The 18,317-nt window shown below is 40.5% G+C and overlaps 1 protein-coding gene across 2 annotated transcripts in view; it reads right to left on the bottom strand.

Moving 5' to 3' along the window:
- The window catches only part of CCDC93 (CCC complex scaffolding subunit CCDC93), a 107,259-nt gene that overhangs the window by 69,964 nt on the left and 18,978 nt on the right, over positions 1-18,317 (bottom strand). For both annotated transcript variants that reach the window (XM_037049905.1, XM_037049904.1), the window contains exons 5-7: positions 15,645-15,743; positions 14,988-15,044; positions 5,030-5,130 (exon numbers count right to left, since the gene is read on the bottom strand). In XM_037049905.1, coding sequence (XP_036905800.1) covers positions 5,030-5,130; positions 14,988-15,044; positions 15,645-15,743 — 257 coding nt within the window. The remainder of the gene's footprint in view (positions 1-5,029; positions 5,131-14,987; positions 15,045-15,644; positions 15,744-18,317) is intronic.

The raw sequence follows: 18,317 nt of genomic DNA, 5'->3' as shown, positions 1-18,317 counted from the left end.
TACTATAAAAGCATTTACTTCTCATTTATCCTCTCGAGGTATGCTACTCAATCTTACAACCTCTCTTTCCCCTTGGGCAGTCAGCCCTACCCTTTTGTCTCAAGAGCCAGCCTGATTTGCAGTACCATATGAGCAATTTATTCCTACCTTCCCCTTGGTTAGCTCTGACTCACCACCTTTGCTGATGTCCTACACTGTCAGTACCAACAGAACTCTGGTCCTATTACCTAGACCTAGTAACTGGTCTTCAATATCAAGGACATGTATCTTCTAGAACAGTATAGTTCAAGAGAAATATAACAAGAGCCACATATATAAACTTAAAAATAGTAGATTAATGTACTCAAGTTATTCCAACAATAATGAAACATTCTAATAACTAAGTCAGCAGGAGTTTTAAAATTTAAATTTTATTTACCTAAAACTAAAATTATGTTCATAAGCCACACTGGTCACATCTCAAGTGCTCAATAGCCATCTGTGGCTAGTGCCTACCTAACTGATCATCACAGTTCTAGGGAAAAACTATCCTTTAAGAATAACTGCCCCAGGGAAAATTAAGATATGTCAAGCTATCTGGAATATGAGCAAAACAGGGACATAAGAAAGCCCTAAATACTAAGGACTGTGAACTCCATTCTTCGTTCACTGAACAAGCATTTACTAAATACCTTCTATGAGTATACACAGGTCTTACTATCATATGGGACAGAGGTTGAGAGAGATACATCATATTTCATTTACTAAGTACAGAATGACTTCAAGGCAACTCAAAATTAAGCCTAAAGTAGTGTGGAATAGGCTAACTCCAGCATTCTAGTGGTTGAGCTTCAAAACTCCACTTTCAAGTCAATTATACTGCATGTAAAATTGTTGGAAATTGCCCTGCCTAGTTTCAGAAGCTGTAATACCCTGTGGATAAGGCTGAGTAAAGGACCTTGGGACCATACGCCCCTTAAGAGACAAAGCTTATCTTCCTTGTAGGGGCACAACCTCTGCCCCCTTTCTCTTCACCCTGCTTGACCCTGGGAGGATGACTGGTTAGCCAATGACAGGTAAGATTCCTCAAAAGAAGGACAACCTAAGACAGGCACAGTTGTGAAGGGGCCCCCAGGGAAGGACTTGGTGGGCTGCAGAAAAAGGGGGTGATGGACCCTCGCCCCTCGGCTCTGACATAGCCTGAGTCCTCATTCTGTCTGCAAGGTCTCCTAATCTCTTGCCTACCTTACTTCCCCTGCCTGATTTAAGCCTAAAACAATGCCTTAAGCCTGAAACAGTGCCATCAGTGGGTGCAGCCCCGTGCTGGAAAGGGCCGGTTCCCTAGGGCGATCAGGCCTAAGAAAGAATGCATAAAATCCTATGAAACCTATTTTGCTAATACCCTGAATTTAAATGATAAGGGTCCAAACAGCAAGTAAGTTTGTTCCCTAAAGTTTTATGGCCCTTTAACTATCTGACCCTGACTCAGAATAAGCCCTCAGAGTTCTCTGAATGTTATATTATTTAATCATTTCTGCCTGACAATGATTGATGAGCTTTATGTATACACCCTGCATTCCTGTGCAAATTGAACCCAATAAAGCTTGTCAAGCCAAGGGTCAAGGCACTGTCCTTTTCAGAGGGTGGCCAAGGCACTCCAAGGCCTTTTCTCCTCTTGAGAGAGAAGCCGAGCTGTTCCTGTTCCTCCACAGGACTAAGTAGTCCATGTGAATTTATCTCGTCTCATCCATAACGCTTCGGACCCCAAGAGCCAGGATCCACATCATAAAATGCATTCCCCCATACTGGCCATTTTATTTTGTGGTTAGGTATTTAGGTTAGCTCCTAAAAGTTGATTGGGGCCATAATAAAATTAAAATATTATACACCTGCAACTTTGTTTAAGTCTAAAATAAAACTATTAGTCTTGTTTTTCCAACACCATAATATTTAAACAAATATAGTCAAACATGTTTTCAATAGACACATAATCCTTAAAGCCTTCAGCATGGTTGACAAGGCTCAAAGTCTAGCCTTATTTGAACAATGAAAAGTCAGAACAGAAGGAAGAAGCTGTAATGCTAACCTCAAAGCCAGGTACACTGTGAGCCTAGGCTAATGAAAGGAACACTGATGAAAGATGGAGAATTTGTATTCCTAGGTGGGGATGAGCAACTAAGGTGTGCACAAAAATAAGGGGAAAGGCAGGATGAAGCAGTGAATCTCAGAGCCAACGAAGGGCCAGCCTGCTTGACTGGGGAAGGAAGGAAGAGTAGGTAAAACTTCCCGTAACAGGGTTAGAGAGAGGGCTAGTCCTAGGAGTAATGACTACATAGAGACAAAGATAATTGAAAGGGAGGCTTAGGAAAGGATCCTTATTTTAAAGTAAAGGTCATATTTAAGGGAATTTTAGAACTGAAAACTGCTGCTGCTATTGCTGTGACCTTGGGACCTAATAGTTAACATTTACTGTTTTCTACAAGAGGACAAACCGTTGAAAGTTCTTCATATGGTTATGTAATCCTCATTTAATTAATGGTAAGGATCTCCATGAGGTGGAGAGTACTGAATAGAACTGTGAGGAAAGAGTCTAATAGAAAGGAGGCAAGGGGCCTTCCCAGAACAGAGAATAAAACACACACTCATTGGGCTTTATGTTTTACCCAGTTTGTTCTGTAAGTTTAATAACAACTCTCTTCTTATTCAGTCTCAGACCACACAAAGACTGGGCCTGTCTTTCTAAAACCAAGAGCCAAACTCTCACTGTAAGCTCAATGTTTGTAGATAATGATAATGCCATACTTTTGGAGTCCAAGAAACCTGATTTCAAGTCCTAGTCTGAGGCTCTTAATAGTCAACAGTTGACCTCAGGCACCAAAAAAAAGGGTTAATTTTTATCCTTTTTTGAATGCAGTCTTTAGTATTTTCAAAAAAGAAAATGAACTAAATAAAATATAAAATATAAAATATAAATATAAGAAGTATTTACTTCTCCACCTTTCAAAAACTCATCATTCCTTAACAGCAAAGCTAAAAAGAAAGCAAAATAATCTCTCTCCTAAAAAAATAAAACAAATCTTTCATCCTACCTACCTACCTAGGCTTAGAAGTCAGCATGACTCCACCAACAGGAACTAAGATTGGAATTGAGACATTTTGCTCTTTCTTACCCTCCAAATTTAGGAGTCAAAAACAAAACCAATGTCTCACTCTTTTCCCTAAAGAAACTCAAGCCAGACTCTGGCCTCAAAGTGCTCTAATCACTCCTGAGGATGGGCAGGAATGTCCTGAATTTACCCAGACTTCACATGGTGACAACAACTACCATCTATGACACATGCAAAAGATCCAATGCGAAACTGATTATTTCAAAACAAAACAAAACATTGAAATTTGTAGCATGGTATTCAGGAGGTGGACAATTTACTGAATCTCTGATTCCCTTGCAGCCCAGGAACGGCTGAATTTGCATGATATTGGCAAAACTGGAAGTATGAAAAATACAGATTTACAAAAGCCACAACATCCCTCAAATACACTTTGGCTCTGGAACATGCTGACATGGCTCTCCCAGAGAAGTGGTTTCCCCTGCTCAGCTGCAGCTGGGGTTTGGCTGGAAAGACCCCATCACAGTGCCCAGGACATTCAACCTGTCCAGTTGCAAAGGGCTCCACACTCAGAAGTGCCCCACATTTAGCTGTTTTGCTGTCTTGAAATTCTTAATAATTAATCATTTTAATAATTCTTAACAAAGAACCCTACATTTTCATTTTAAACTAGGTCATACAAATTATGTAGTTGGTCTGATGATGCCTTACTCAGATGAGTTCAATTCACAGCAACAACTGGTGAGCTGTGTGGGCAGCCATCACATATAACTTAGGGCCAGGACTAACAACTTCCCTTGAAACAGACTAGTTTTCATTCTTAGGGAGGAAGGACCTGACCCCACACAGCCCCCTCAAAAACACACACAAAAAGTAGTAATAATTCCATTTGAAAGATAGCGTACTTCAGCCAATTAAGGCTAGTATCCTGGTTTTCTCTTAGTTCCTATTCGTAGAGGTGGAAGCCATCAGATGTTCACGCAGGGAGATGTTAGTGGCAATGCTATTAGTTCCAGCCACCCAACAAGGGTTGGGTTATGAGGCAGAGCAGCACACAGCAACCGCTCCCAGTATAAAGGAAAGAAGCCCAAGGAGACATACTCACATCAAAGAATCAGTTATCCTAAGTAGAAAACGCAGGACATAAATGAAGGTTAATACCCAGTGTCAACCAAAAACTTCAATGAGAGGAAGTACTTCTTTACCGTTGTGCTTTAAGTAAAAACTGAGGATATAAAGTAAGAATTGTTTTTTACAAATTAGAGTTTTTTAAAGATTTTATTTATTTATCTTTTTTTAGAAGGGAAGGGAAAGAGAGAAGGAAAGAAACATCGATGTATGGTTGCCTCTCGTGAGTACCCCGCTGGGAACTGGCCTGCAACCCAGGCATGTGCCCTGACTGGGAATCGAACCGCGATCATGTGATTCGAAGGCCTGAGCTCAATCCACTGAACTAGACCAGCCAGGGCTAGAGACTTTTTTAAGAAGGGACAAAACTACTTCAAAATTCTTCATTTTCCTAGTTAGGGCAATTGTTCATAGGAAACCAAAACTATTATTCTAATACTTAAACTATTAAAAACTCTTTAGTTTACTTGGAGATTTTATCAAATGGCAGAGACATGAAGGGCAGACCACCCCCAGCCTCCATAAATGCCCCAAACTCCCAACCCCCAAGGAGAACAGAGCCAAAGCACAGTCACACACATTTTTAGAAAGAAGTTCCCAGGATCAGGACACTACCACCATCAGGAAGCTACCCTCGGAAACTTGGGTAATTCAATACCAGAGACAAGTTCCAGATGCTGGAAATCTTGGGCCCAAAATAGTAAACTCAATCAGGTAAAAAACCAACCAAGTTAATCCCAATAAAGAAATTCAAAATAGTTTTCCTTTCCAATTGCTTTATAAAATAGACACTGCGGACTGGATCTCATTCATACCTGCCATATTCCAAAAGTGTAGCATGGACTCGAGATTCTTCATCAAGCAGCTCCTCTGCTCCCTGTTGGCGTTTGTATTTTCGACGGGGCTTGTAAGCTTCCTAAAAAGTGAATGAGACAAAGGAGATATGGAGCATAAGACGGCTCTCCTGAACTGGTTGCCAAGTGTAAAGTCAGGGAAATGTGTATTTCCCCATCACAACAGTGGGCATTAAGGGTGTCTGCCTTCGAGAACTCTGCTCCTTTGACTTAGGTAGCAAATATTTCCATGCAACTGAGTGTCTGTCACCTTTGTTGTAACTTGGTGTTTTTTTGTTCTATGACATTTCAGTATGTTTACGTAGTCAAATGTATCACTTTATAACTTACTTCCACTTCCAGAAATTTTGAAAAAAAGTTCTTGTGTGTTAATTTTATATTTAGCCTTTTCATTCATTCAGATTTGGGGGGTTATAATTAAAGGCAGGGCTCTAGCTATGGTTTTTCTGAATGGAAAATCAAGAATCCCAACAGAAGTCTATCCTTCCCCATTTGGAATACACACACACACCCTCCTAAACAAGTATATAGCACATAGAAGTGCTCAATTACTGTATTTAGGTTTTCACCCCCAGGTGATCTGCAATGTCATTCTATCCCAAATGAATGTCCTTGACTGCCAAGCTGGCAGTCAAATAATCCCTTAGTAATATTTGTTGAGGGTTCTGGGTCCAAGTGGGCAATTGTCTTATACAAGCAAGGCATTCTACTTCTGTGACCCAGGAACTTTTCTTCTGCAGTACCAGAGCTCACCACATCTTATCTCTACCTGGACATCACCAGGACAGGCATTGCTATCAGGTTTCTCCAGACAGTAGCATTTTTCTTCTGATTAGAATTGTTCCCCGCCTTGATAATTCTGGTTGTTTATTATTTTATTTCTTTTTAAAGTATATTTTATTAATTATACTATCACAGTTGTTCCAATTTTTTTCTTCCCTTTATCGCCCCTCTGCCCTGAACACCTCTACCCTCCAACATCCCCCACACCCTGACCTTAGTTCACATGTATGGGTTGTACATGTAAGTTCTTTGGCTTCTCTGTTTCCTGTACTATTCTTAACCTGCCCGTTTATTTTATGCCTACCAATTATGCTTCTTTTCACTGTACTTCCGTCCCTCCCATTGATAGCATTCCATGTGATCTCCATTTCTCTGGTTCTGTTCCTGTTCTAGTTGTTTGCTTAGTTTTTGTTTTTGATTTATAGCTTCAGTTGTTGATAGTTATGAGTTTGTTGTCATTTTACTGTTCAGTTTCTTGTCTTCTTCTATTTCTTAGATAAGTTTCTTTAACAATTCATATAATAAGGGTTTGCTGATGATGAACTCCTTTAACTTCACCTTATCTGGGAAGCGCTTTATCTGCCTTTCCCTTCTAAATAACTTTCCTGTATAGAGTAATCTTGGATGTAAGTACTTGCCTTTAATGATTTTTGAATACTGCTTTCCAGCCCCTTCTTGCTTGCATGGTTTCTTTTGAGAAATCAGTTGACAGTCTTATGGGAACTCCTTTGTAGGTAACTCTCTCCTTTCCTCTTGCTGCTTTTAAGATTCTCTCTTTATCTTTAATCTTGGGTAACTTAATGATGATGTGCCTTATTGTGCTCCTCCCTGGGTCCAATTTCTTTGGGACTCTCTGAGCTTCCTGGACTTTCTAGATGCCTATTTACTTTACCAGATTGGGGAAGTTTTCCTTCATTATTTGTTCAAATAAGTTTTCAATTTCTTGGTCTTCTTGTTCTCCTTCTGACACCCCTAGGATTTGGATATTACAGCACTTAAAGTTGTCCCATAGGTTCCTAAGCTTCTCTTGATTTTTTGAATTTTTGTTTCTTCATTCTGTTCCACTGGATGATTATTTCTTCCTTTTTTTCCAAAATTATTGCTTTGAGCCCATTTCCTTCCCTTCACTGTTGGTTCTCTGTATATTTTGCTTTAATTCACTTTGGGTAGTCTTCATTTCTTCCTTCAGTTTGCAACTGAGCTCATTCGGTTCTGTCAGCATCCTGATTACCAGTGTTTGAACTCTGCATCAGATACATAGTCTACCTCATCATTTAGCTCTTTTTCTGGAGTTTTAATCTGTTCTTTTATTTGGGCTATATTCCTTTGTCTCTGCATACCTGCTATACTGTAAGGGGGTAGAGCCTTAGGTATTCACCTGGGTGGGGCAACCCTCTTTGCTGTGTTGTGGCACTGTGGGGGAGGGGTTGGAGAGGGAACAATGCCACTGGCTCACTTTGGTTTAGCCCCACTTTCCAATGAACTGTCCTGTGAGACTGAGAGTTTCTCCCATTTTGCAACCCCCACAGTATTTTACAGCTGGAAGTTTTGAGTCTTTATTTTCCGGTTCAAGCCAGCCCCACCTTGTTGTGTGTCCTCTCTGATCAGCCATCAGTCTCTGCCCCTCCTGCAGGCCTGGGTGAATGTTTCTTTAACTCCTTGGTTGTCAGAGTTCCATGCATTCTGATTTTCTGGCCCTTTTGGTTATTGGTTTTTTAAAAAATATTTTATTTATTTATTTTTGGAGAGAGGGGAAGGGAAGGAGAAAGAACATCAATGTGTGGTTGCCTCTCACGTGCCCCTCACTGGACACCTGGCCTGCAACCTAGGCATGTGCCCTGACTGGGAATTGAACCAGCGATCCTTTGGTTTGAAGGCCAGTGGTCAATCCATTAAGCCACATCAGCCAGGGCTGTTTACTGTTTTTAAATTGGTAATTTTCCTTCTTTTGGTTGTGCAAGGAAGCGGAGTGTTTCTACCTCCACCTCCATCTTGACCTGAACCTATTTTACTTTTTATCATGAAATATTTTGAACAGAAAGAAAAAATTCTTTCTGTCACGTATACTATATAATTTCAAGTTTTGTGCAAAAGAAATAAAACAGGGTCTGAGATGATGCTTGAGGGTTGTTCTTACAGCTTGCTATCATGAATATTCCCTAGATTGCTGCTGGTGCCTACATGAGTAGAAAGCTATAAATAACATAAAAGAGATTTATGGGGTAATGAAAAAATATAATGAACACATATGATGTCAGTTACTGCATATGCTTTAATTTCCACTGAACTCTGCTATTATAGCTCTACAGCTATAGCAGCACTATATAATTGAGCTTAATTGCTATCTTCCATAGTAGTTACCATTGATAAAGTCAATGAACCACAACAGGAAATTGGATTCTTCTAAAAAAAAAGGGCATGACTCCAAAACAACAGCATATTGAAATCAACAGTTAAAAGGAACTTTTATTCTGCTAAACAATAACAATGTTGGCCTTTGTGTAATTATTCCTTATTTTTAAAGCACCTCAAAAACATCTCATACTTTGCAATTTATAATTACCCTGAGATAGGGTTAAGGCAGACACTATTACCTCCACTTTACTTCTGAAGAAGCAGAGATTAAATAATTTGTTCAGGATTGCTAAAAGGATTTATGCCTGAACCTAGGTACTCTGGCTACTGGCCTCAAGGTTTTACCACTACACTAGTCACCCATCAGCCATTTCATTTGAACCCTCTTACGAGACTCACTATAGAATCTGAGGCTGCCACATGAATTATTACAACAATATGGACCTAATAAGGACCTAATAGTAATAGTAATTTAGACCTAAAAGTCAGAGGCTTCTAGGTTAACTAAAAAGAACTATTACCTAGTCACCCTTTAAAGTAACAGGAGTCAGGTACACTGATGTCTAGTACTGTTTCTAAAACTAACTAGCTGGATGACCTTGGGAAAGGCAGATCCATCAGCAGGCTTGTTTCCTCATTTGTGAAATGAAAGCTGGATTAATAGGTATTGAAGGAGACTCCCAGTCTCTCATTCTTCATGTCCTTTCAATCCTGTAAAGATACTGACTTGGTAACATAATTCCATCATTAATTCAAGTTTTGAGATTAAAAAAAACCTCTCCATGCTTGACATGATTGTACTCTTAAAAAGGTATGCAACATCAACTTATCTCTGCTATTACTAAGAGCAGCACTAGTAACGAATAACATTTATTGAATGCCAGGCATTCAATACCTGCATGTGCTATTGCCACCTCATGACCATATCTTTTTCCTTGATGAGCCCCTAATTCATCCAATTCTTGACAGCTAGAGTCACTTCAGCTTATAGAATGTGGTCTAACTCACAGTGAGTCCTCATCAATCTTACTAAGTGAAGACCTGGAGTCAGACGGGGTTTTAGTCCTTACCCCACCACTACTTGTCTGATTCAGGGGAAGTTATTTAACCTCTGTGAAGATTAATTATTTAACAGAATCTTAACACATAGTAAGAGCTTAGATACATATTTTATATACAAATATGTATATTATTAATAAAATATACTGATACTATTTTATTTATGTTACCACATTTATATTTTATGTACTGTATAAAAGGCCCTCTCTTTGGAATAACACACTGGAGAAGTAATTTTAAACATCATGGTCTCTTAGGTGATCTAATAAGCTTAGCAAAGTTATTTCCTTTCAACTAGACTGGAAGCTCTAAGAAGTCTTTTTTTCCCGTTCCTTCTATTATCATACAAAATTCTAAGCACTACCAAAAATGCTCAACAAAAAGTAAATGAGTATCTTTTGGGACTTGGGGTAAAAATTCACAGGTATTCTTAACTCAAGGTTAAGAATAACAGACCTCGCTGCACAGGGCAGTTTCTTCAGGCATATGAATGGCTGCCAGCTCAGAAAAGGAGGAAGTACGCTGTGCAACAGCTTACTCTACTAAATGAGACGAATGAGTGGGTACAGGGCAGAGGGAAATAAAGGGGAAAGTGGGACAACTGTAATAGCAGAATCAATAAAATGTATTTTTAAAAAAACATGGAAGGGGAAGGTGGTGAGGAGAGGTCTGCCCTGGGTGGCAATAATTTCATTTTCTTAGGTACCCTAAAAACACCACCTCCCATCAAGTAGGCCTTCTATAACACTAAGCAGCTGGATACTATATGGTAAGTTGATATGGAGAAGTCAAGAAAGTAATACATTTCAAAAAAGAAAAGCAGAAGTACTGGGAATAATCCCCTAGAGAAAGAAAAATGAGGCCAAAAGAAATAAGCCAGGTGGTGAAAGACAGATACCATATGATCTCACCTTTAATAAGAACCTAAGCAACAAAACAAACAAACAAGCAAAATATAACCAAAGACACTGAAATTGAGAACAGGCTGACAGTGACCAGGACAGTGATCCTAAGAAAACAATTAAAGATAAAAGAAAAAATTTAGCTATGAGGATGTACAACATAATGGCCCACCTCATAACTAAGCTAGTTACATTAGTACAACACAATGAATCATCTACAGACATTAAGAATGCTAGGGAGAGATATTTATTGGCATGGAAAGATAGCCTAGCTTACATTGTTGAGCAAAACAAGCCTGCATCAAAAAAGAATATACAGTACAGTGTCGTCCGGTTTTCTACTTCCTAATTCTATATGGATATCCATAACTCTGTATTTCCTAATTGGAATATCAGTGATTATCCCTGGCTGGTGGGATCATGGCTGATTTGTCTTTGTACTTTTTCTCTATAGGAGACCATTCTGCATGGTGTGGGCCCAGACAGGACCCACACCCACAGATAGGTTCTCCCATGGGGAATCAGACCTGCATTGTACCTAGGCCACTTTGAGACTTGCTTTCGCTAAAACTCCCTCACCCTGAATTGAGGCAGGAAGTGCCTAGAGTAACTTCCTCAAATCTGTGCTAAACCTCTCCAGTATGGAGTGTAACCGGTTCAACCACTTTTCTCTTGGCATCTGCAAATATCCTTCTTCTGTGATGTGATCAGCGGCATCGCCTTCTTTTTTTTTCTGTAAAACGTAACCACCTAAAGCGAACCTGTGCATGGTAAATGAGGACCATCATGTAAGGTGCCCAGAAAAGCAATAGAAGTCTGTCAAGGCAAAGGTCGGGGTGCTCTCCTCTTGAGAAAGTGGCCATGTCATCCCTTTTCCTCCACAGGACTCGGCAGTCCACGTGAATTTGTCTCGTATCTCATCCACAATGTCGAAGACCCCATGAGTCGGGGTCCACATCATTTCTCCATTTCCCAATTTTTCATTATTATTCTTAGTATTAGCATAAAAGAAAAATAAGCTTCTTAAGAACAAAAAATCATGCACCAAAAAAACAGATGGGCTATATAACCAAGGACAAATGTAAAAGACTGAAAGAATCCTATAAGGTTGGCTAAAAATAAGAATAAGTTATATGTTTTGAAGAATATTAAAATATTTATAATTTATTTTTAAAGGTTTATTTCTAAGCAAAAATAAGTAAAATCCTTCTGGTTGAAGCACAATGGTACATATTAATTCATGAAAATAATAGGACAACCACCACTTTGGCAAACATTCTCCATCTGGACAAACGAAGGGTCTTTAAATGGGAACAGCCACAGTAAATACCCCTGTAAGTGACTTCTAAGGTCATAGGGGAGCACGCAACCAATTTGATGTTTCTGAGGGTCTAGGACCCAGATGAATAACAGCCCAGAGTCCTCGAGTCAAGAACAGTACTGCAAAATCGGCACCAGGATACATGGGAAATCAGAGAGCAGATAAAGACAGAGAAAAGTGGAAAAGTACCAACACTTGTTCCATTGGAGGAGTCAGGTGTAAAATCAAAATCTGGCTGCTTCTTCATAGCTCCACAACTATGCAGGGAATTATTTGCCTTTCTGAGCTTCAACTTCCTAATTTATGAAATGCAAATAATAATGTGTCACTCCCTGAGCGTTGCTGAGGAGTTAGTAAGATAATGCCTTGTTAGGTGCCGACCACAGAGATGGCTCTCAAACGATACATGGCTGCTGCACACACTTCATATAAAAAAGGCTGGGTCTGGAAGTAGGGAGCTGTATGTTAGACTTGATTTTAATCCTTAATTTACCACTCATAATTTAAATTTTGAACTTTAGGCTTGTCAATAGGAAATGGGTAAAAAATACTGATGAAGAACCTGAAAGGAGAACTGAGGAAAGAACGATGAAGAAAAAATCCCTCTTTAGAACTTGAGACTTCCAAAGAGCCACAAACCCTGGTCATCTAAGGAAGATTCATTCCCTTTACTGAGGGAAGGATTCTCCTTGGGAATAGTGACAACAAAAACCCAGCAACCTGTTCCATTTCTTACACTGACAAAAGAATAAGCCAGGGACACATACTGCAGCCTCTTGTGAGTTCCTGAGACTCACTTCAAGGCTGCAAGGAAGCCATCGCAGAGGTGGTAGGTGAGAGGGATGGAAGTAAATGGCAATGGAACACAGCTAAGAAATCTAAGAATCTGGAAGCAGGAGCTACTTCCAGCAGATAGGGAGAAAATAAAACTCACAACCTGGCTCTTGCCATCTACAGAAATTCTTAACCACTTCTGCCAAAAATGTATTGACAGTCAACTGACAAGTAAGTTTACACATAAAAAAGGAAATAAACTAAGCAATACAAACTGTTATACAATTTTTTTCATTTTCCTTTATCTTGATATTATTTTCTGATCAGTCGCAAACATCTTTTTATCTAGAGACTCACAGCATATTGGTTTGCATTCTGGCACTATCATCTTCAATGTGACCTTGAGCAACTTATATAACCTATCTGCACCTCACTTTCCTCACCTGTCAAAAAATACTATTTCATAGGGTTGCTGTGAGTTACACATTAATGCTTAGAACAATATCTGGGTACTATGTATTTGTTATTATCATTATGTCCTTAAATTCTATACAGTTACATTATCAAGAAGAGGGGGTTTAAAAAAACTCTATTACAAATGAAAAGAAGAAATAATTTCTCTGGAGGCCTCAGATATTTAATAGGTATAGAGATGTCAGGGCCTCTTTCGCTGATAGGATTATTGACAACTACAGTGGTCTTTTATTCTGGGAAATACGGCTAAAAACCATAATGTTTCCTCTCTTTCTACCCAGGAATCATAGTGAGATTTACATGTGAAGATACTCAATAAAGCACTATAACAACTTTACTTTTATTTATTGTGTTTGAATAAGTAATGCACAAACTTAGTACAAAATTCAAAGAGAATTTCCCTCTTTCTACTGCCCTTGCCTCCTCTGCTCCTTGTATCAGAGGCAATGCTTGGTTCTCCTATCTTTCCAAAGATGAAGCATCATATAAAATAAGGGAAAGCAACAGTACATACAACCAACTGGTTATTATTTGTCATGACAAATGCTGTTAGGAAGAATCTTTAATAGCTTAAAGACTGTATTGGTAAGTGAAAAAAAAACCTACAAAGGTATATTTAAAGTATAATTCCAATTCAGCATAAAAACACACAATAAAAACATAAAAGATGTATGTACAAACATCAAAAGTGGATGCTTCTGTTTTCTGAGATTAAGGTTGATTTTCTTCCCCCGTATCTACCAACTTTAAAACAATAACTTTAAAGAAGTTCTAAACTAAACATCTATATTATGATCAGGAAAAAAAATTATTCTGCTGTCATATCATGTGCTCTCTTTATTTTTAAAAAGATTTTATTTAGAGTGGTAGCTTGGTATTCATCATTAATTTGTTTCAGAACTTGTGATGAGTGCCAAAACCGAGTACCAAATGATGAAGCATCTTCTCTTGCAGAGCAGCATCGTGAGTCATACAAGTTCTAGCAAGTGCAAGTAAGTCAGGAGCAAGTGCCAAGTGCTGAAACACTTTTTTCTCATCAACATACCTCAAGTACAGGGTTTCACAAGTTCTGAAGCCAACAAGTACTGAGGTATGTCTGTATTTTTACAGAGAGGGGACAGTGCAGGGCAGCAGGAGAGGAAGAGAAACATCAATGTGTGAGAGAAACATCCATCAGTTGCCTCTCGCACATGTCCCAGCTAGACACTGGGCTTGTAACCCAGGCATGCACCCTGACCAGCAATCAGCCAGTGACCTTTCACTTTTGTGGGATAATGCCTATCCAAGCCACACCAGTCAGGGCACTCTTTTTCTTCTTATTTTTAATACATCCACCAAATCTGAAAACAGAGTCTGACTTCAGAGGGTAACTATCTTAAAAATTTTCCACTCCTCCCACTTCCAAAATGGAACTGGAGGAAAGATACAAATACAACTATAAAGTGAGAAAGACTTTTCTGTTATTGTTTTATACAAGCACTTCATGTCTTTCATCATCAAGTGACTATTACTCATTTCAGAGTAATCACCCTGGGAGACCACATACTTATTCTTAAAATAAAAACCATGCAAAATAGCACTATATATTATTTTTGGAGGATAATTTACACCCAGGCATTGAGGCTTCCTTCCCTTCAGCTCAGGCAGGAAGGTTGGAAAGTGAGGTAGGGGTGGGCTGACAAGGGCTCTGCTGGGCTCTGACCCAGAGTGTTTTGAAAAAGCCCAAAGCTTTCCTCTGCCCCTTGCACTGGGGAAATGGGCACATGTGTGCAGTCCCCCATTGTTAAGATATACTATATATGATGACAAAGGCCATTCCAGAGTTTCTTATGCAAAGCTCAGATTCTGTTCTGCCTCTCCAAAGCCACCATGGGGGAGATGACCCAAATTTATCACCTCCAGTTCATCATCTGCTTGTCTGCCTTTTTTTGGAGCTATTCAAAGTTATACCTGTCATTGGCTGGCACAAAAGAGAAAGGGCTTCAGGTTTGGAAAACTTCTCCCTTAAAACTGGAACTAAGGAAAACATAGGGCACTGGTTGTATCAAGTTTTACTCATGAATGGTGCTGTTCAAATACGGGGCACAGAAGACAGGTAGGGCTTCCCTCACACTAACCAGAGGTCAGCTCCTGGGCATCCCCAGCAGAGTGAAACCTGAGAGGGCAGGGTTTTGTGATTTATATCAAAGTGCTATTTGGAGGCTGTAAGCCTTTGTTCTTTTTTCAGAAGAATAGGGGCAGGGAAACTTACTGAGAGGTCAACAACTGTCTTGATGGCCTTTTCTTTTCTCTTTATAAAGTCATCATCCTATAAGACAAAACACAGGAATTAAATCTTGTATGAAGACTAGTGTAGTGATACAGACAAATACTCTCATTTCAAATCCTTATGGGCTCTAAAACCTCGGGCAAGTTACCTAACCTCTAAGCCTCAGTTTATCTACAAGATGGGACACTACCTACCTCAGGAAGCAGTTGAAAGGATTAGAGTAGAAGGCATGTGATAAATTGGGACTGGAAGAAGTAAGAATCTGATAGCTACCAGCTATTGTTGTTGGGATTATTATTAAACTGTTAATACAGGAATGTCCTAGGCAGATGGTCTGTGGAAAAGCTTTATGTAACTCTACAAAAATATACTAGGGTTCTTTTAATTTAAAAAAGTTCTGGGCCAACAACCAACACTGAGACAAAAGGACAAAACTGTAAGGCTTTACACTCAGTGCTCATAGAAAGAGGCAGCCCCAATAGCCCAAGAGGCCCCATTTCAATGCTGACCCAGCAGAATCACAGATGGCAGGGGGTGGGCACGTGGGAGAGCCCAAGCTTACTGAGCTCCTTCCCAGGGAGTCTCTCAGTGTGCAGTCACGGTTTCAGCTGGACAAGGAGAGAAAAGAAGAAAACTCACCTCGGGGAGACTGTAGGTTTTTTGGAACTGGGATATAGAGTAGGAGCGAATGTAGTCACCCATTTCTTCTTTTGTTTCTATAGCTCGCTTCACCAGCCACTGGGGAGGAAAAGTTAGGACTGTGAGTACAGATGAAATACCACCATGATGAAGGCCAACTTAGAAATGGCACAACTTGCTAAACAAATCACTTGTTCTATTTGAATGGAACAAGTGATAAGAATCTGTCAACGTGTATCGTCCTACAGGCAAAGCCACCAACTGGACATCTGAGATGCTATGATCCAGTGAGACCTAGAGCTGATAGACGTGCAAAAGCTTTAAAGCCTCACCGTAGATCCTTGGGACTCAGGGCCCCTCTCTGTGTAAAGCGGAGGCGAGGCTACCAGTTCTCTTCACCTCACAGAGCTGCTGTGGGAGCAAATGAAATTGTAACAGGGCGCAGCCAAGAGGAGGGCCCCCCAAAAGAAATTTGGAATGGGGTCCAGAACTCAAGGTGTCCAGGAAATATTAGAAAGACATGTAAGATGTCCTCACCCCTTACCCACCCCGCACAGATGTAAGTTGGGGGAAGGGACAAACGGAGCAGGGCCATCGAGAGCTGTTTTTCATAGCAACGGTTTCCAGCTAACCTCTGGCATGGTTATTTAACATATCTATAACATTTAACTGGCTGCACAGATATGTTAAATGGCTGTGGCCATGCTCTGAGCCAGGGGGATGGAACTGATTTCCACCCAAGACATGACTTCCAACCAAGACATACTGGGGGGCAGGTCCCCTGAGTTACAGCGACTGTATGCGAACTTGGAGATGACTGGCTCCACACCAGGGGGCCACACCTGCCCAGACTCACATTTGCAGCTCAGTAAACTTGGAATAATACAGGAATGCTGACAAGTGTAGACGATTGTAGGAGGAGTCGGAAATGGGGCTGCAAAGGAGGTCTGGCTCAGGGATTAAAAACCGAGACACGGTAGCCATTGGAGGAGTACCACGAAGCTTTGCCAGAGTGGGGACCCCCACAGCCATGTGAGAAGAGGAAACCACATGGCAGAGAGAGAGCCACGTGCTTTTGGACAGAGTGGGGACCCCCACAGCTGGAGGTAGAATCACCATGTGGCTTTAGCGGAGAATCGCTACTTGGCTTTGCCAGAGCGGCGACCCTACCCTCTCTGCAGCTCTGGTGGAGGAAAGAAGAGACTTTGCCTGGAAAAATGGGTACAAAGAACTCTTGACAGTGGACTGTGAGAAGGTGCCACATGGCTTTGGATGAATTAGAGATCCTGCCTGGACGGCAGCACAGCTGACAGTGCCAGCTGATGGGTATGTGCTTCTTTTCCTGAGATGCGGTACCCTGAATTTGGGCAGGGGAAGAAGGAAGCATTGTGGGCATCTGTGTTTATCTTAAAAGACTTTGATATTTTTATGGAAACATCAGGTCACTACTTTAAGTCTGTATAGCTTTAAATAAACTTTCCTTTCCTTTTCACAAATCTCTGGCACTGATGTCTTTCCTCTGGCAGCAGACAGATGGGCCCAGTAGGTGGTCAGGAAAGTATTAGTATACCGTCCTTGGGTGGGGGGGGGGGCTGTTGTTCTGTAACAAAATCACAAGTACTAGAATGTTTTATAAGTGCCTGAAGTGTAACAGAAACAGAGTTATTTCCCACAACTATCTGGTTCTAGGCAGACCTTAATATATCTCTCTCCTATGCTATTTGCACCATGGAGCAGAGAACAGGGAAGAACCAGAGAACACCTAGTGTACTCACTAATTTGACAGATTTTTTAAAAATCCCCCAAAGAGTCAGAGTTGAGAATAGGGTATTCTCAAAAGCCCTTGCTTTGGGTTAGTTTCGTACTCACATTTTCTCTCTTAATCCAAGTTATGAAGTAGTTGGTGCTTGCTGTGTTTTACAGAACCTGAAGCTCAGACAGGCTACATAATTTGCCCACTGACTAGCAAGCCATAAAGCTGCAAGTCACAACTGAAGGGGTGGGTCTTCCACACCAGAAGACTGGACATATGGGTTTCACCCATATGCACCACGTTTCCCAGTTCTATTGGGCTGATATGCAGAAGTAACTGCTATTGATTTTTCCCTATTTACAACTCCAGTTAGTTAAACCACACACATGCACACACCCACACTCCATAAAGGGTGGAAGAATGCAAAGAGCAAAAAAGAGCCTCCGTTCTCCACCCTGGCTCTTCATTCATTCCCTTTACTACTGAAGAACATTACAGAAGGGGATCCCTTCTGTCAGGGTTGTCGTTCTCTCTCCAAAGAGAGCTATTACATTTCAAAAGCAGTTTTTAGACAGTAGTTGTGTTTCCCTGACAGCACAGCCACACTTGGCAAAATTTAACCACCTAGGAAAGTAGACACATGGCATACAACATAGTGTTCCCACAGGGCTGGAAAGAATGTTTGTGTGTGGAGGGGGCCAGCCCAAGTAAAGGTCACATTTAGGAAGTTGTCCAAGAAGGGGTGGATGCAAGTAACTATATGAGAAATACTCTTTTGTTGTTAATATCTTCCATTTATTTCCATCACCCCACTATACCCCAGTTTCAAACAATGACCTTGGGCACTAAAATCCAGAAGCAGGGCAGGTCCAGAAAGCATTCAGAATTACTCTAGCACCTTACTTGCACCCTCATGCAAC

The sequence above is a fragment of the Sturnira hondurensis genome, unplaced genomic scaffold (genome assembly GCF_014824575.4).
Source record: "Sturnira hondurensis isolate 20B ecotype Veracruz unplaced genomic scaffold, ASM1482457v3 Scaffold0006496, whole genome shotgun sequence".
Taxonomy (NCBI): Eukaryota; Metazoa; Chordata; class Mammalia; order Chiroptera; family Phyllostomidae; genus Sturnira; species Sturnira hondurensis.
Note: the sequence above shows the minus strand (reverse complement) of the source record. Positions and strands in the feature narration are given on the sequence as shown.